The sequence below is a fragment of the Spodoptera frugiperda genome, chromosome 16, assembly GCF_023101765.2.
Source record: "Spodoptera frugiperda isolate SF20-4 chromosome 16, AGI-APGP_CSIRO_Sfru_2.0, whole genome shotgun sequence".
NCBI lineage: Eukaryota > Metazoa > Arthropoda > Insecta > Lepidoptera > Noctuidae > Spodoptera > Spodoptera frugiperda.
Genome location: NC_064227.1, coordinates 8,588,772 through 8,608,719, shown reverse-complemented (window position 1 = coordinate 8,608,719; position 19,948 = coordinate 8,588,772). Strand labels below are relative to the sequence as shown.

Genomic DNA, 19,948 nt, shown 5'->3' with positions numbered 1-19,948 from the left:
GCCGTGAAACAACGCCTGTGTTGTGTTCGTTGTGCGAGTGAGGTTACTGGAGGCCTAATTAGCCCCTTCCCAAACCCCAACAACCCTTTCATTCTTACTTATAATGCCTGGTGTTTCGATGTCTATGGGCGGCGCCGATTGCTAACCATCAGGTGATCCGTCTGCTCGTTTACCGGCTAATACCATAAAAAAATTGCCTCAAAAAGTATATTTATTTTAATTGCAAACAAATTCAAACCTTGAATCAATCAACCTTCGATTAACAAAATCTAAATCAACAGCTCATTGTATAACAGTTATAAAACTTTTATTATTTTAATCTTCTCGTCCGGCCATACATACCCAGGCATTGCAGGCAATAAAAGTGTCTGTTGCATATTTACAACTTTGTCTTACAATTTTATTGTGAATGTTTATTGCACTTCACATCTTTATCTAAGTAGTTCACGGATACACGCGTCAGAAAAAAATAAAAATATTTTTTTTCTGATGTTGGTTTATTGTAGTTATTAAGTAACAACAATATTGTACACGATGGGTGATATTTTGTAGCCACTGAATTGGTAAACAAGCTTATAGTTCACCTGTTGGACAGCAGTGAGATAGCGTTGCCTGCTACTCCTGAAGTTTTTTCGTATTACAAATCCTGCCAAAATATTTCGATTTCTTTTTTTTGAAATTCCAATGCTGCATTTGTTTGAAAAAAACTGTTGCTCTGGATTGTTTAAAAAAACTATCGTGTTTATTATCGTTAAGAACCTATGTACTTATTTATGTTTAAAATCTTGATATTTAGAAATGTCCTGAAAATCATACCATATCTCGAGACAGGCTTAATATGTTTTCAGTCTACAATATGACAATAGTCGTCTGCCCTCTAGCCGAGAATGTCAAAGAGTAGTATCGCCATACTGTGACCGATAAACTGAACAAAAACAAAACAATCGACAATTTCTAGGATATAGGAGATTATGTAGAGGTAGGACAGTCACACGTTATCATACGACTTTTACCTGTTATCTGTAGTTTGTAAGTACACAACTAGGTTTTAAGTCATAAAAATAGACATAGATAAATTTCACGTCGTAGAATTACAAATACGTTATGAGGCTATACAATTATTGTATCATGATGTGAAAAATATGTTGCTTTTTATTAGTGTATTATAATCAGCTAGGAAACCAGGCGAACTCCGTTTCGCCACCAATGATTTTCCGATCTCCTGCTTTTCTCTTGATTTTTTTCCTGAATTGTCTTTGCTATAAACTTCACGGAGCCCAAAACCTTTCCAGCGAATGCAAAACCGTGAAAATCGATTCGTGCGTTCTGAAGTTACAGCGTCAAAAAGGAAAACCCGACTTTTTTTATACAATAAATGAATCGCTGAGTTGGTTGTCAAGCGTCTGAAAGTCATATCTACAGAAAAGGACATTAAAACCCAACAGCTCACCTTAAAAAAACTTTATTACAATTAAGTGCATTTCTTAAATTAGATTTAATTAAGCCTTGGCTTCTGCAGACACTATCACTCCATTCTCCCCATTACTCTTTAATGATCCACTTTCTTCCGCAACCACGACTCCTCCTGGTACTGCAGTGTACCCATCTTCAATCTCCTGTAGAGTCCTCCCTTTCGTTTCTGGCATCAAATACATTATCACAGAGAGGCAGTAAGTCAGTAAGACTGCATACACTAAGTAGGTGCCACTTATTCCAATACTATCCACAAGACCTGGGAAGGTTTTGAGCACTAAAAACATAGTACCAGCTACAGAGGCCTGGCTAATACTACCAGCTAAACTCCTGTACTCCAGAGGAAAGACTTCACCACCTATTACACTAGGCAGAGGCACCATACCTATAGAAACTGAGAAGAACTGAATGTTTAGAAGTATACCGGGGATCCAAATAGCTTCGGAGCTCAAAACACCCTGGCCTTTCAAATATACGTAAGTGGCTAACGCCGTATGACTAGCCACGCAAAGCACTCCCGTTGAGAACAACATGACTCTTCTCTTAAACCAGTTTATAACAAAAATAGCTAATGTATTTACAACGACCCTCTGACTATCCAGACCTATCATCCAAGCACTAGAGTTGACACTAGGGTTCATGACAAGCTCCATCACAGTAGTGCCGTAAGCAGTAATGAGAGCTGCTCCTGATAGCTGTCCCATAGCATACACATGCACCATCAGGATAATTGGCTTATAAAACTCCGGCTTCTGAACAATCGCTTTGATGTCCAATTTCTTTTGATGCCTCCTGGTCTTTTCGAAGTTTGTTCTCGCTCCAATCATGGCTTCTAATTCTGTGTTCTCTTCATCACCTCGAAGCCAATGAAATACTTCTCTGCACTCGTCGTATCTCCCTTTGGAGACAAGCCAGCTTGGTGATTCCGGAGTGAACAATATCATGACGAGGCTGATGAAGGGCAGAAAGAGACAGACTAGAGCTGTTCGTCTCCAGCTGAGGAGAGATCCGATAAGGTGCACGAAGAATATGCCGAAACCTTGGGTTAAAGATATTGTGGTGAGGAAAGCTCCTCTGTACTTCGGGCTGGTGTACTCTCCGATGAGGATAGATCGAAGTGGCAGCATCAGGCCGAACGATAACCCGCCGATGATTCTTCCAATTAGAACCACCTGAAATGTAATGATTATCAAATTTAGGTGACTTGGACTGGCTGGTAATGGCATCAATTGTTTTCTGATGAACCAAGGCCGCCCTTTTTATTGATCATCAGAACTTTAAAGTATAATCTAGAAAGAACTGTACCTCGACACTATTAGCCAGCAGCGTGGTCAACCAGCTCGCCAGTGCTGTCACACTGATGGTGTAGTGAGCCGCCTTCCGCCCGAACCGGCCCATTATAGGAGACGCTAGGAAGCTGCCTATCAGCAGGGTTAGGCAGATTACCGATGCTGGAACATACAATAACATCTGCATTAATAATATGTTCATAGAAATTCTAGAAAATTAAATGCATAATTTTCTAGAATTCATACTAAATGAACTTAAAAAAAGAGAAAAGCTCTTAGAGGGCTCTTCAGCGTACAGTAGGCTGCGTGATGTCGCCGCGTCTGCGCCCGCTGCTCATGGTGAAGTCTCCCTCTGTGACTTGATACTAGGAGAGCGTTTCTCCATTAATGTATGTCAGATTTTTTGATTGCTTTTTGTCTAGAAAGTTTATAGTAAAAAAATGATAGCAATCAATGATTTTATATAAACTAATCCTTTGTTACTTTATCCACTGATAAAGAACATCAATTAATATAAGCTAAAACAATTAAGTGATTTCAGGAAATTAACGTTTAAAGTCCTTGCTCCATTAATCGCCACCAATCAGTCTGCTCGACCTGTGTGGTGATTAGGCTTTAATTATTGCAATTAATCTTATCTCTTGCGCCGATAACGTGCGGATGTGAATTGTGTTTAAGCCTCGATTAGCTTTTAGGCAGGTGTCATGTAAACATGACCACTTAATAGCCTGAGGCTATTAAAATACTAGAAGTCAATGGAGCACAGCCTAAGACACCTTTTTCCAATTTGAACAATATACAGAGTATATTTATAGTGATATGCTCGCCCTGTTTTACATGACTCGCATAATATAACTAATGGAAGTAGCACTTCAAAATTTATTCCCTTAAAACTACTAAATAAAGCTTACATTTTTCTCGACTTTACCTCAGACCTACGACCTTACCTACTTTCAAAAAGCACTCCGGAGCTGCGGACTACCTAGTGGGTTTACCGGGGCTCCAGCTCGAAAAGCAGGAGTAGGAACGGGGTGGTTTTAGGCAGTAAGAGTCTGACACTCCCTTCCGCCTCGCCTAAGGCGGGAGAAGACATTGGATGATTTTTCCCCCTCAAAAAAAAAAAACTCTCAAGAAGCATGTGCGGTTTTGCGTCTAAACCTTACCAATCCAAGAGTCAGCACTTTTGTTAGTGCGTATGTCGGAGAGAGGCTGGTGCAGCTGCGGCAGCAGGATTGCAGCGAAGCCCAGCACAGCGCCATGGCCGATCAGGTTGATGCTCACTGCTGACGTCACGAAACACTGTCAGTGGGAATAACAGGAACGATTCGTTGAGTCTTTAAGGATAAAGGGATTCTTAGAATGCCAAATGATTGGAATGATTGGGGACATGTATTAAAGATTGCTTGAGAAATAAAAAGACGACTGGTCAAACAAAACACGCCATTATGTAGGTAAGTAAATGACAGTCTCACTGAAAATTTGTCACAAGCGACATTGCTTACAATATACTGGACTTCAATACGGCATGGAATTTCTATAGAACAAGTTTCTCAGGGGACTATTTAAGTAGGTACTCAAAAGAATTCTCAGAATCTCGACAAGTTTTTGCAAATACCAAGTGATGGTTACAATGTGAGGTACATAGTAGGTTTGTATCCTATTTATGTCCTTTTATACCATCTTATTATGTTTCGAGTGTCTGAAGAACTTCTCTTTTCAATTCCAGAAAAGAAACTGACCAGATTTATCCACCCAGCAACAAAAATGGGCGGTAATGACTGCAACCACCGCCCTCTACCGCCGCTGTTATCATTTGTCAAATGACACGACTGCACGTCATGATATTATTGATTGATAAAATCAAAAACGATAATACGAGGCACACTGGCACAATGTGATAATTACCTTATCTAAATTACATGGTAATATTTAAAAATTAAGCCACTTTATATTGGCAGTAAAATACAAAAAACTATCTAAATCTATTAATACTATAAATAGGCCTGTTAAGCACTGGGGTTGGCGCTTCAGGGTTGAACTTTACGTGTGTGATTTAGGGGGTTCTTAGATAGAATGGATCCAGTATGTACTGGACTAAGTTTGATCTATTTTGAACTATAGGTGGAGCTAGTATTGGTAATGATATCTACCTATAATCCTCTCTATACATATTTGAATGTAAATTGGCGGACTAAATCGATGTAACGAAACCATAGCGCGACCTAACTCGATCCCAACGCCATCTATCGAGCGTGAGGGCAACGACATGATTTTTATAAATATTTTGTGCTATGGTTTGTTACATCGATCTTCGTCATGAGTTCATGAGTTCATAGGCCTAAAGCCTCAACAATCCTATATGACTACTAACCTGATTCAAAAATGGTGGAAATCTACTTCGTTTCCTCGACATGTTCACGTGACAAAGAAGAATGCACTCTCGAAACACACTCTTGCTATCTCGATACAAAATATTTGCAATTATCTGATCCACATTTCGTATCAGTCATGATAAAAATTAAGACTAACGCACGCTTCTATTGAATGCAAACACAAACTGAAAACAGAACGTGTTATATAGGTGTGTAGAAACAATTAGAAGTTACAATATAATATGTAGATACAGCTAGTGACATAACACATATTTTTACAGTAGCCAAATATAACAGCACATCAAAATCTTTTAATAGATTTTCAACTTTATGTCAACAGTTTAAGATTTGAAATATCTTCTTTACTAACGTTTGACAGCGAAATGGATTTTGCAGCGACGTATGAGCACGACGTCCATCGACACTGCACGAGCGCCGCCGTACCATAAAATAGACATAAATACTTTGTTTTGGTACAAAGTATAAATGAAAAATCATAAAAAATATTTCTACTAAATTTATAATTCCTGATATTAAATAAATCATTATCACCAACTGAAAATGTCTTCTACGTCATGATTGATTTAGCCTTCTTAGGTATGGAAAATAATAACTCACTATGCCCTCACCTTTCTGGCTTGATATTTCAAAGCGACATTTTTGCAATACTCTACGTAACGTCTCGCGGTCTAGTGTGAACACTTTAATAAAAGAAAACTGGTATACTAGCAAGTTTACAATTTAATTTTAGTTTCAGCAAACACCGAGCTTCCATTTTGACGTCAGATGTCACTGACGTCATTAATTCATATGTTTCTGCGGAAAACTAGTTGACCTGGTGAACTTGAATTAATTTCCTAACGCTTAAATAAATAATGACATATATTTTGTTTTTTGCTAAAATTTTTTCACCTTGCCTTAACTTCTACAAATATTTCAAGATCGATTAGCAAAATTGGTCAAGCCATTCGCGAGACTATCACCCAGCAACTCAATTTTATTGTAGTAGGTAGTTATTACAACAGGAAATCTAAACAAAAATACCTACTTAATAATTGATCTAGTTGCATATTCTTAGTAACGTTGTAGAGCCACTTTCCACGTAGTCTACAGTTGAAAAAACTAATAAAAATAATAATGTAGGTGCAATAAAACCATTGATACAAACAATATCACATTTATTATCTTCGACAATTATAAAAGTATCCACTACAAGTAGATAATCATTGAGCTACCTATTACTGCAATTGCATACTATGTGTATTTAATTTAATACCTATAGTCTATAGCTTATTGGATAAGTACATTATATTAATGCATTAACAAATCTCATTATTATTCATAAGGTGGAAAATGTCTGTGTACTTGATGTTTTTGTTCCTATGGCCACTTTTCGCTCATCAGCTCTCAGCTTTGGCTTTCTCCACATCTGGTTTATCTCTGAGCTGCTGCCTAACTTCCACTTCCTCGGGACTTGATGTCTTCCCTTTGAAGTGGTCTTCAATCTGCTGCAAGGTCTTTCCCTTGGTCTCCGGCAGTAGAGACCAGACCACGCACAGGTTATACGACATGGCTGCTGCGTACACCGCGTACGATCCGTGCAGACCTATACTCTCCACCATGGCCGGGAAGGTTTTGGTGACGAGGAAGTATCCACAGGCAATAGACACAATGCTGATGCTACCTCCTACACTCCTGTACTCCAGAGGGAAAATCTCCCCGGCAATGACGTAAGGTAAGCACACCATGCCCACTGCTACAGTGAAGAATTGTATGTTGATCAGCAATATTGGCACCCATATCGCTGTGTATGTTAACACTCCAAGGATTTTGGCGTAAACATAGCCAGCGATGGCAATGTTACTGAGGATGCAGAGACCTCCCGTTGCCATGAACATCGTCCTCCTCTTTACCTTGTGCACCACGTACACTGCTATGATGTTCGATATGTTTCTCTGTATATCCAGCTCTACCATCCACAAGTGGGCGTCAGCATCAGGACCAGCTATCAAAGTAATGACTGTCGTGGAGTAGCACGACATGAGGGCGCCGCCAGAGAACTCTCCCATCATGTAGCTGTGGATCATTATCACAATAGGCTTGTAGAACTCCTTCTTCTTCATCAGCACCATGAGATCTCTGCAGTTAGTTATGGCAGCTCTGTTAGATTCACATCTCGCTCTGATCATTTCTTCCAGTTCTGCTTCTTCCTCGTCGCCTCGGAGCCAGTGGAAGACTCTTCTGCAGTCGTCATATCTTCCTCTTGCAGCTAGCCAGCTGGGAGATTCAGGGGTAAAGAATGTCATGAGTAAACTGGCTAGGGGGAATGCAATGACGATCAGGATAGTCTTCTGCCATGTCACTAAGGATCCTATGAGATGGACCAGCAGGATACCGAAGGCTTGTGCAACGGAAACAGTGGTGAGGAACGCTCCTCTGTTCTTCGGGCTCGTGTATTCTCCGAGGAGGGCTGAGCGGAGAGGCAACATCAGCCCGAAGGACATGCCGTGGATTATTCTGCCTACTACCATTACCTGCAAATAAGATTGAGATTTCATTTAGTTTCAGCGTCAAGGAAAGTGTTTATTATTTCCACCGTTTTCTGAGGATATACTATAACTCACTTCTAAACTTGTAGCCAGGATTATGACTACCCAGCCCAGGAGTATGAGGGCGATGACCACGAAGTGCGCGACCTTGCGGCCCAGCCGGCCCATGATGGGCGGCGCCATGAAGCTGCCCAGCAGCAGCGTGATAGCAGTCACTGACGCTGGAATGTAAAACGAAGATATTATAAAAAATAGAGTTTTAAAAATAGTGTGATGTTAGAAAAATTGTGTTTGTCCTATTTTATTCTTACTTATAAACTAATCTTGGTCTAAAATGAATCTAGGTAAACTAAGATTACGATTGGAAAATATTATGTTACTTGTGAGTAAGTTATTTTGGTTATTTATCAAAGTTTGTTCAGTCGTTCTAATATTCTATCTTAGGTGGTACCTAGAGTATTTGGGCCTATAAATTAGACACGGTAGGTCGCCACTGTGTTCATTTGCATTCTGGTAATACGTTTATCAATTATCTAAATCTATTTCCAAATTAGGTCTACTGTTAGCTCATTAATTAAGTAACTTTCCAAACCCGAGTCTGTATAATTAGTACTTGCATAGGTATCATTACTAAAAATCAGACACTAATGCGTTTCAGTATTTTGTAGTTGCTTTTTTTAAGGGGGGAAATTATCCAATGACTTCCCTAGCCTTGGGCGAGGCGAGAGGGAATATCAGACTTTTACTGAATAAAAACCACCCCGTTCCTACTCCTGCTTTACGAGCTGGAGCCCCGTTAAACCCGCTAGGTAGTCCGCAGCTACCGGATTAGGCATCAGACCTATTGGGCCCTATCTGTGGTGGTATGATGGCTGGTGGTTTGAGCACGCACGTTATTTTGTAGTTACTTATTAGCATCGAGGTTTTTGTAGTACCGCAGTGTAACGCGGTGTTGGGTCATTGTTTTTAGACAACGAGTTTAGCCGAGAGTAATTCGACCAGACTGGGTCAACGGTCTAGACATTAGACAGAACTGGTTAGGTCTACTATATCTATACTTACCTTATTAATCAACTTAAAAAAGGAGGTTCTCAGTGTATGTTTGTGCGCGCTTATCTCGCGTTTGGCTAAATCGATTGTGATGTGAGTTTTAGCATAATATTTTTCAGACTTTGCAGAAGGTTTTAGGTATATTACCCGACTTAAAAAAATGAGGTTCGCACTTTAAATTTTGAAGGAGGTTTCCTTTTCCTTGTGTGTCTGTTGAGTACATGATTTATTAATTGATATTGAAGTAGGTCTAAAGTATCCTTGCTGCGACAGCTAATTTATTTACTGCGAGCTAAGATGAATTAGGCTGTTTAGAATTGTCTGCCCAGGTTCTTCAGAAACTACAGTAAACTACTGCTATTATAAATGGAAAGATATATATTCTTTTAATATTACAGTACTGCTTAAGGTCAAACGGTATTAAGTTTTTAATTAAGAAAAAATAACCTTTATAAAATAGTAATTTCTTCACTCGAACAATGGACATTTAAAGGGCATTAAAATTTATGTTTGGTAATTAAATGTCCGCAACCAGATTGTGGGTAGTTATTAGTTACTTACCTCAAATTAAATACTAAATAACTAGGTATTTAAATATAATATAAATATTTATATTTAACAATTAAATGAAGTAATATAAACCGTGATTTAGACTAAGTACATTTAGTTTAGTTGTGTTATAATTTTTAAAAAACGTTGCCCCACTCTTGTTTTTTTGATGCCATTTCAAATATATAACAATTTGTAGATCGATCGCACAGAAAGTTACTCCGTGCGTTGCGTGGCAGCCACCGCACCAACAGAGTATTCTGTGTCAATAGTGCCAGCAATTCGAGGTTCGATTCCCATTTTTAATATCTCTATAATTCGATCTTCAGCCCTACTACGTACTATTTAACACACCTATAACTATGTGTAAAAACAATATTATCCATCCTACAGTTGGACAAAAATTATCACAGTTTTAATACAGAAGAAAGCACCACAAATATACATATAATAGCATAATATGCAAGACCCTTAAATGATATTCAAGAAGCTCACCTATCCATGATCCTTCCTCTCTGGTGAGCTGGATGTGGGAGTTAGGGTCCTTGACCTGCGGCAGCAGGATGGCGGGGAACCCCACCACGGAGCCGTGGCCGATGGTGGTGAAGCAGACTGTTGCTGACACGAAGCACTAGAAGTTAGGAAATTGGTGGTGAAAAATTGAGGTTTTGGGTCAGATGCTTTTAATCTACAAGGGTTTGAAATACTGAACATCTTTGATTGTAGATAACGGGTGACTCTTCGAAAAAATAATCAAATAAAGTTTACGGTGTCATTAACTACGACCAAAAGTTAACAATTCTGCCGATTGAAACACAAAATTTGGTTTCAATAAATTGAGCTGTGCTCTCAACACGATGCTTAATAAAGCGGGAGAATAATGATTTGTTTTTGAAGAAACACCCTAACAAGTAAGTGGAAATCTATTTCAAACTGCTTAACAAAAGTCAAAAATATAGTAACAAAAACCATCCTGTTGGTCTTTTAACACAAAAAATGAAACTAGTTTTCGTTCTAAAATATGTAAGACAGGCACCAAGTTTGTTGACTTTTGTCAAAAGCTATACAGCTACATTAAATACATAGTTACTTTAACCATGAATATTTAGGTTAGTTACAATCATTAGTTTAGTGACGATGAACTCGTAAACGGCTGCACAGATTTCGATAAAGATGGTTTTTTATTCAAACCTATCTATTTAAATATGGTTTAGGTATACGAATCCGAATCGAATCGTTTTTAATTTCCTCATAAATGTAATTAGGTAGAGCTTTTATGTAACTTGTAAGTTATTTTCAAAACTTCACTAAAAACAGAGCCTTCATGTGTATTTTACATTGAGAATCTGTCTGTGTGTAAGGAAACTATAAACGCAAGAAATAACCATTACATTATTATTTATGTTAGATATTCAAATTTAATTTTTATTATTTCGCTAATCGAATTTTATTATTTATTTCACACATCAAGATGATTAATTATTAATTGCCAGCCAGTGTTAAATAAATGATTGTGGCTATATAACAGTAACAAATAATTATATTATTAAATCAGCATGAAATTATATTCTAGGCAAGATTCGATAAGAGTTATCGAATCTCGACAAATGAGTTCCACTGTAACAAGTGATGATTCTTTCAACCAGGCTTAGTTTTAACTTTTAACATCAGGCCCATTCCACCCTACACCTTCGGAGCTGCGGACTGCCTAGCGGGTTTACCGGGGCTCCGGCTCGAAAAGTAGGAGTAGGAACAGGGTGGTTTTTAGTCAGTAAGAGTCTGACACTCCCTCTCGCCTCACCCAAGGTGGGAAAAGTAATTGGATGACCATCCTCCTCAAAAAAAAAAAAAATGTGTTCCGTTTAAGCGTTTCCCACTTATTACTCTTTTGCGGTGGACGCCGAGTTTTATGGTGGGAAAAATCACCTAAAGTGTCCTCCCGCCTTAGGAGAAGCGAGAGGGAGTGTCAGACTGACTGACAAAAACCACCCCGAGCCTACTCTTGCTTCGAACCAGAGCCCCGGCAACCCATTAGGCCTCAAACCCTGTACCTTAACACCATGTACCGTATGATTGCACAGACTCGGCGAGATTACTCCACGCGCCCCAGCTCACCTTGACACAGCCAGGCCTTATGTAATAACTACGCAGGTCGGTATTGTACAATTATCTACAGGATTTGAAACTGCTTCTCAATTTAATACTGGTTTTTGGAGCACTTATTTTAATTTGCTTAGCTAAATAGGTATGATTGCCACGTTGGTCAATGAATGTAAGCACAACAATTACAATTTGATTGTAGAACAATAATAAATATCGTCACGCCTTTTATTCTTAAAAGGCACAGAGGTGCACATTTTGGCACGTAATGCCTCTGCACAATGTAGGTATACTCACGTTTCATAGTGGGTGAGCCTATTGCCATATACTAACCACATTTCTAGAATCCGTGCTACTGAGAAATTCGAAAGACTGAAAAAAAAATCCAGCATTACTTTACCCGACGTGGTAATAGAACTCAAGATGCCTCGTCCGGCATGACGTTAATAATAACATAAAGACTAGTTTAAAAAGTTTCCGTAATACAATATGTAACAAGTCTTGAATGTCGTCTACGTATTGCGCGTCTGGCTCAAGCCGTTAGTATCTATCTAATAAGAATAATAAATTGAAAGTTTATGAGTTATGTAGTACTTTTTTTATTGTAAAAAAAGCTTTACACTAAAAAACATTTCTGTTTTTGAAAAAAAATTAGCAGTACCTAGATATGTTTGTATATTTTCCACTAATTTTGTTTATTTGTTTATTTAACTTTTTGCAACTTTGTTGTACAACGGTGGGCTTAATGCCATAGGCATTCTTGCTAGCCAAACTTTAGATGATGCAGTGAGAATTGATTTCTATTTACTAATTTTGTTTCTATCTAATAACAACAAAACAAAGTTATGATTTAATGACTTCAATTAATTTACTCGAAACTACATGACATTTGATAAACAAAAATAAAATGAAAAATTGTTATAAAGGGCGATCGCACAAAAAATTGCACGTGATGTGAGTGACTCAAACTTGACCAGTTATTACAATAAAAAAACAAATGGCTGACCAATATGATAGCTTGGATTTTCCAAATCCCATGTCTAATTGACTTATGTGATGGGTAGCATAACCAGTTTGAAATAAATTGTTTTGAGTACTTTTTAAACCACAACCACAACCTTTTTGCCTTATCCGGCAGTTTATATTTTGTGAAAAAAGTAACACTACATTTTTAAATTATAAAAACTATTTGCAAAAATCAAAATCGCCTATAATTTTCTGTAGCATTTTCATTTTTATGTCAGGTAAAGTAAAGTGAAGTTTTTTAAGTAGGTTTTGAAAAATACTATAAGAAAACCGTACCAAAATTGGTTCAGTCAAACGCGATATTATTTTAAGTAAAAACATACAGTTATAAATGACAAGAACTTTTTTTGCCGGTATAAGTCCAATAGAAAACACATTGGATTTGTTTATTAGGCAGGCATACCAGACGTATTGTCTAATGGTATGCAATTAGTGTCTTTATAGTAGAATGTGATTACATTAACGCAGTAGGTTGAGGAAAACTGCAGTCAGATTACATTGATAGGTAATTACATAGGTAATAACTAGATTCTGACTGGATGCAAAAACCAAATGCAATCACCTTGGTCGGGTACTAGGCTATAATCTTTCACGTTGCATAGATAGAGGTAATTAAGGTGATTACTTGAGCTATGGTATACTGCAATTATGGCTAATATGGTACCTTTACTACAACCGAGTTAGAAGTCATTATATGTAGGTAAAAAGGTATGTCCTAAAATCTCGATCAGTACCCTTAGTATGAGTTTAGTAATGGAAACGAGAACGCGTTCGGCGCTCTGATTGGCCGGCTCGTATAAACCAACCAATCAGAACGCTGAATGCGGTGGACGACTAAGGCTTTTGTTCAATAGTGGACATCTTCCGGCTGATGATGATGATGATAAAACGCGAAACAAACTCGTACTAAGCTCTCATTTTCGTTTACAAACTTATGTATCTAATATAACGACACAAGACAGATGCGCAATAAGCAGCCGGCATTCATTCAAGGTGATACACTTGTTACATATTGTATTACGGAAGCTTTTTATAATATAACCAGTTTTTTATTTATTATTTACGTTATATAATATACCTAATATCACAATCATTATTTTACAATAAACAGATATAAATATTATGTAGACGTGACACACCCACTGTTGTGTTCGTTGCACTTATTTTTTAAACTTTGCCCTACACTAGAATTTTCTCCTGTCGTGGGTGCGTTTACAAACATACAAGTTCACACACACACCCAGACTCGAAACAACAATTTTTGGATCAGACAAAGAGTTGCTCCGTGCGGGAATCGAATCTAACCGTGCAGCCGATACTAATTAGTTTTCTAACAACAATAGGCGAACGACATACAACGATATCAATTCAATGAGAATTTTAAACCGTGTCAAAAAATGTCGATAATATTTTAGTAACTAGGTGAAAACTTAGAATTTAAAAAAGATAAATTTTATACAATGGCAAACTTTTTAATATGTAATTAGAACGTCTATATAGATAATTGTGACAAAATTATTGGTGACCATAAATTAACAAACTATCAACTAAAGAAATAACTAAAGTAAAAAAAAGTCAAAATTATTTATTTCAAGTAGACCTAGGCTACTTTTGAACGTCAAAATAATAATACAATATTAAAATGAATGCACTTTTTAAAGTCAAAGCAAATATTACAATATTTAAAATATAATCTGTCTGTCGGTCAGTGACGTTTGCCAAGACGTACTTTTAACTATGCAGTCCGCCTGTACAGTTAAATCATAAGGCATGTAGCGTGCATTACAGTTTAGTAAACTTGACCTGAGCTAACAAATGACGATACGTATTTCGGCATAATTTAGCCATAATCGTATGTACAGCTAATTGCTCAGTAAATGCGCAACCATTATTATGTAATACATAATCAATATTGTTTGTATTGTCTGTCTACTTCATATATTTGAACAATAGATTGCTACATTACTGGCCTTAGACAATTTTTTAAAGATAATATTCTTTTTAAAGGCATTTTAAATAAAATAATCCTATTATAAGTACTTTATTGCACAGCGCAAAGCTGCTTATGAATATGAGCTCCTAGCGTGCCTTGAAACTAGTCGAGGTCCTTGACAAACAGTCGTATCTGTATGTGTAAGCGTTCATAATAATTAATTTAGTTTGTGTCACTATAATTATAATTTATAGGCGTAGATTTTTTTATGGAATAAGCCGGTAAACGAGCAGACGGATCACTTGATGACAAGCAATCGCCGCCGCCTATGGACACTTGAAATACCAGAGACGTTATTTGTGCTTTGCCGGTAATTAAGAATTTAAGGGTTGTTGGGGAATGGGGATTGGTAAGGAGGGTAATTGAGATTCTGGTAACGTCACTCACTCAAACACAACACAAGCGTTGTTTCACGTCGGTTTTGTGTAAGGCCGTGGTATCATTCCGGTCGAGCCGGACCAATCGTGCAGAAGCATGGCTCTCCCACACTTCACAGACATAAGGTATATCACAGACATAATCACATAATGATATAAATTAGTTTTTTGAATACCAATCATGAGATAATGTGTTTCAATCTAATATCAATTTTCAAAATGTCAATGTCGATCGCATGACCTTGCAGTGAGCAGTGGAAGTTGCGGCTTCTCAGCCAATGGGTAATAAAAATTGATTGGTCGAAATATCCTTAACGATCCACAATTGGGTGCGAGCAGAGTTCGGACCGAAATAGATTGTAGATTGGTATGATTCTATTTAATTGATGCTGTGCTCGCCTCTTCATCTATTATGACAATAGTGTGAATTGGGATGGTCAAATTCAATATACTTTTTTTAACCGACTTAAAAAAAAGGAGGTTTTCAGTTTGACCTGTATGTATGTATGTTTGTGCGCGATTATCCCGCGTTTGGCTGAAGCGATTTTTATGCGGTTTTCAGCATAGTATTTTTCAGACTAAGAAGAAGGTTTTAGGGATATTACCTGACTTAAAAAATGGAGGCGGTAGAGAAAATAGAAGGCGGTTCTCTTTGTTTAAAAAGTTTAAACATTAATTAAACGTAAGTTGTTATTTTTATATGGACATTACTATTACTGGTCTCGGACGTCATACTTAGATTGTTTTGCATCAACTAGCATAATAATTATTAGTTTGGCTAGATATTATGCGAAAAATAAGCTTTAAATTAAATTACCTAATCCATGAGAGGTCAGTATTCTTTTTACACATAAAGTTATTTTATTAATTGAAAAAACAATCTGAGTAAACATTCTTAGTAAAATATAGGCAATAACTAGCTATCCACCCGGTTTTACTTGTCTAGGTACATTCAAGATGCTTTTCCTCATATTTTCTTTTTTAAAAACCTTGCTCTACTGCTCTAGAAATAGTTATCGCAATAAAACGAGACCCGTGCAGTCGTTTTACATATTAAAAAGTATTTATATTTGAATTGATTGTATTTATATTTCAAGTTATTTTAGTTTTAATTTAATTTTGATAGATATATTTAAGTTTTTAAACTGACATGGTCACTAACACTAAAATTAGAACCTTATGTTAGTTGATTATACATATTTGTTTGTAATTTAGGTTTTGATTTTAATTTTGATTTTAGTTTTGACATTGATATCTATTAGTATTGATTTTATTCGATTATTTGATTTCAATCTTGACATTAGTTTTTAACATTTTAACATTACAACGGAATTGGATTTGTTTATTCACTACTTGATCACTACTTAATCGCACTATATAATATTGTGTAATAACAATATTGTAACAGCTGTGATTCCTTGTAATGCAATAAAACATAAACCTACTTGACTGTGTTTATCATTGTATATAATTCCTATGTGTGTTCTCTACTATACCTATGTATAAAATAACTAACAGAAAACAGTACATTTTCCTCAAATAAATAGCCTACCTATTCACCAATACACAAATTGTTCTGGATCTGGGTATCATGTGAATGTGAAATTGTGTGTTTGCAAACGCACCCACGACGCAGGAGGAAATCTAGTGTGGGGAAACGTTTTTTTTAAAGATAGTACTAGTCTCTTAGTGTCAATAGTTTCTGCGTACATATAAACAGAAACGCAGACAAATAGATATGTTGTTGTTATATTTTTTTACCTGAATGTTCAAATTCTGGCACCAGATCTAGTTTATTATAACATTTTGTTGCAGACGATAAAAATTATGAGTCCTGTTATACAAACAACTCATTAATTAAATGTCTACTCATTAATTTTATCAAAAAATATACCGTTTTCCTGATTAGGTAAATAGATCACATTTTTTTATTTTAATATCCGTCTTGTAGATTATTTTAAAATATTAGACACGTATTTTTTATTTTCTTATGGAAACAAATACTTTCGAAGTTATATCGATTTGAAATATCGCGTGACGTCACTTCTAGGTACATTTTACAGGTAGAAATGACGTATTTGCACCCACTCCTAAACTTTGATTCGTTTTATAAAAAAATACGTGTCTAATATTTTTCATTACCCAACTGATAGAAATAGGATTATAATTTTCATACCCCTTCGCCATCCCTATTATATTGATTTCACCTATCGAGAAAATAATGTAACAGTATAATATTAGGACTACTATTTAACCAAGTGACCATATAAAGAAAATGTCGCAACTAAGTTTCAATTGAAAATCAATAATAATATCCAATATGTAAATTATTGTGCCCGGGCATCGAACCCACGACCACGCGTTTTAACGTAGCGATAACATGACTGTTTCGTGATTCATAAAAACGTTGATTGTAACTTTATATAAATGAATTTATATTTCCTTTAATAACTTAAAATCGAAAAAAGTTGCTTCACATATTTTTAATCTTATTTTTCATATAACTTTTGATAGTTTACGCCCAATTACTATAGTACACAATCACTCTTCAAAAAACTATAGATATAGATAAATCAAAACCAAATATCACCAAAAATACTTGACAACTATTTCACATCACACAAAAAAACAAAAAAACCTTACTTAAAAAAAAATACAGTATAACATTGTTCACGTGTTAAAATGTTCACCACATTCAATGTATAACTTTTGTAGTATGATTAGAAAATAATAAAAATTATATTTTAACCATAGCTACATAGAAGGCAGGTACTTACTTGTTTCAAAAATGGCGTAATCCGTGCTTTTGACATCTAAACAGGAACCTCACTCACACCACAACGGCCAACAACACACTGACACGGAATACTTATACAATAATTATAATTTATAATAATTATATATAAGTTATTTTTTCTCCTACAACCCACATCTCACTCAATGACGATTGTTGAACTACTGGACATAAACATCACAAGATTTGTTCTTAGAAAGATACTTAATTATATTACCACTTTCACTGCTCACCTAATAACCGATCTTACACCACGGTATTAAAGTTTATTTTGCTCTACCAACACGCTATGGAGTCGCGTACAGCATATTAATTCGACCGGTTTTGTAAAAACCACATGTATATGAGACTAGCAGTGTTTTTGTGCCCGGATATGCTTACAAAAACCTGTTAAATCTTTGATTAGATTTAATTATGTTAAAAATACGGGTAAGAGCGAATTGTGCGCGCGCGTGACGTTCCGCGCTTACTTACGCTTTAAAATGCGCACAGTGAGGTGCAGTACATACATATAATAAGAATAAAACTTTCACCAATATACATATACATATATATACACATACACACACTCCTTACTGCCTTAAACTGGCCATTTTATTTAATCTGAGAACAATACGGCATTTATTTCATTAACATTAATTCAATCAATTTTACACGCTTCTTGTTACAATACTCCCAATATAGTTTAATCTAAATAACGCATCTAATTGTTTCTGAATATAATTTCAGTATACTTAATTATTTCTTGCATCAGAACATTAATTATGTACCTATTTACCTAGATAATTAAATTATAATTCAAAACCTTACCTAATTTATGTAGTCCTTGGTTTTTTGAAATAAGACCATCATCTAGGCAACTACTAAACTAAGCTTAATTACCATTAGGTATGTATGTATAATATAATAAAATATTATATTACAAATCGTGTTTAAAGAAAGTTAGAGTTACACCTGTGTATAACTCAAGAACGGATGAATCGATTTGGCTGAAAATTGGTAGGGATATAGCTTAGAGCCAGAAAATGGACATAGCATACTTTTTATGCGAGGATTTCCCAAAAAATCTTACGGAAACGAGTTATCTGTGTTGCGTGTATAAAGTTGCGGACTGAAGCCAGTAATTATCTACATGATATATATTTTCTGTATATACTTGTACAAAAAAAAAAAAAGTAGTTGCATAAAGAACAGATAAAAAATAACTTAAACAATATGGTTCCAATTAGCAGCGAGTATCTAACATATACACTACTGGCCAAAGACCAACCATTTAAGTGTTCGTTATCATCATCAACAGTCTAGAAGTGGCCACTGCTGACCAAATCCCTCTTTTCCCAAGGAGAAGTTATGGGCCCAGGTTTCCTCGTGTTGTTTTCCTTACATGTTGGTCAGTGGGTTTTTTTAGGGGGTAGAAAAATCATCCTATGGCTTCTCCCGCTTTAGGCGAGGCGAGAGGGAGTCTGACTCTAACTGACTAAAAACCACCTCGTTCCTACTCCTGCTCTTCGAGCCGGAGCCCCGATAACCCGCTAGGTAGTCCACAACTCTGGGTCGGGCATCAGCCCTACTGGGCCTCATCAGTGGTAATGGGTACGCACGGTTCAGAACCTTGCTCGCCGTCCACAAACCCGATAATCTCCATATTTAGGAAATGACTGGAAAAGGCAGAAATATGTCTCCAAAAATTGTTTTGTCTGGTCTGCCCACCAGGGCAGAGCAAGGTTCTGCACCGTTGCGACTAACTCGGGAATTAGTCGCAATTTCAAGTCATACTTATCATGGACCTCTTTCAATTTGCTATTTATATTTTTATTACTTAGCTGATCCCTAAAATGTAATTACCATTACATAACGTTATATTTGAGACAATAATGTTACGATACAGTGTTCCGCTTCTCGTTTGTGTAATTAAAAAACTAATTTATAAAAAATAAATTGATTAAAAATCTTGATTAGAACGGAAGGAGGTTGTAAATAAAAGCAAATAAACTAATGACATTGTTTGACACCTAGTGTAATTAAAAAACAAATTAATAAGAAGTTACATACTTAGTTCTTGTTTTATAGTGCTTTGGTAGTCATTTTAATTTTAATTTTGTGCATATATTAGTCAAAATGGTTAGAGACTTAAATATTATCTGAGCATTTTGAATTATCTAGCTAAAAATCCGTTACTAACTTTTTTAAATTTATTACCGGATCTTGTTTAATTATAACGGTTAGTTTAAATCAAGATTTAATCTATATTTTTAAAATCTGGATCTATTAAGGCTTGCTTTAGGTAGTAAACTAGGTAACTCTAGCATGAGTTTAAAACAATAGTATTTGACGATAGTCGACGTAAATTGTATGGTAAATTTTACAACGCCTCTA

The 19,948-nt window shown here is 36.1% G+C and overlaps 2 protein-coding genes across 5 annotated transcripts; both read right to left on the bottom strand.

Annotated features, from left to right (window-relative positions):
- Positions 1-1,446: 1,446 nt before the first annotated feature.
- On the bottom strand, positions 1,447-5,940 carry LOC118280788 (facilitated trehalose transporter Tret1-like). Of its 4 annotated transcripts, XM_050699257.1 has the most exons (6): positions 5,764-5,939; positions 5,505-5,558; positions 5,134-5,319; positions 3,926-4,061; positions 2,779-2,924; positions 1,447-2,645 (listed from the first exon to the last, which is right to left on the bottom strand). In XM_050699257.1, exons 3-6 carry the CDS (start codon positions 5,173-5,175, stop codon positions 1,500-1,502), a joined length of 1,470 nt encoding a protein of 489 aa, XP_050555214.1. In that variant the 5' UTR covers positions 5,176-5,319; positions 5,505-5,558; positions 5,764-5,939; the 3' UTR covers positions 1,447-1,499. The 4 variants fall into 4 exon arrangements, with proteins under 4 accessions (XP_050555214.1, XP_050555215.1, XP_035457056.2 ...); XM_050699258.1 differs by lacking the exon at positions 5,505-5,558 and having other exon boundaries at positions 3,926-4,042; positions 5,764-5,940; XM_035601163.2 differs by lacking the exon at positions 5,505-5,558 and having other exon boundaries at positions 5,753-5,939.
- A 355-nt stretch (positions 5,941-6,295) lies between these two features.
- LOC118280744 (facilitated trehalose transporter Tret1) lies at positions 6,296-18,029 on the bottom strand. Its single transcript, XM_035601101.2, has 4 exons — positions 17,556-18,029; positions 9,778-9,913; positions 7,759-7,904; positions 6,296-7,668 (listed from the first exon to the last, which is right to left on the bottom strand). The coding sequence occupies exons 1-4, from the start codon at positions 17,589-17,591 to the stop codon at positions 6,535-6,537; spliced, it is 1,452 nt and encodes a 483-aa protein (XP_035456994.1). The 5' UTR covers positions 17,592-18,029; the 3' UTR covers positions 6,296-6,534.
- Between the last annotated feature and the right edge of the window lie 1,919 nt (positions 18,030-19,948).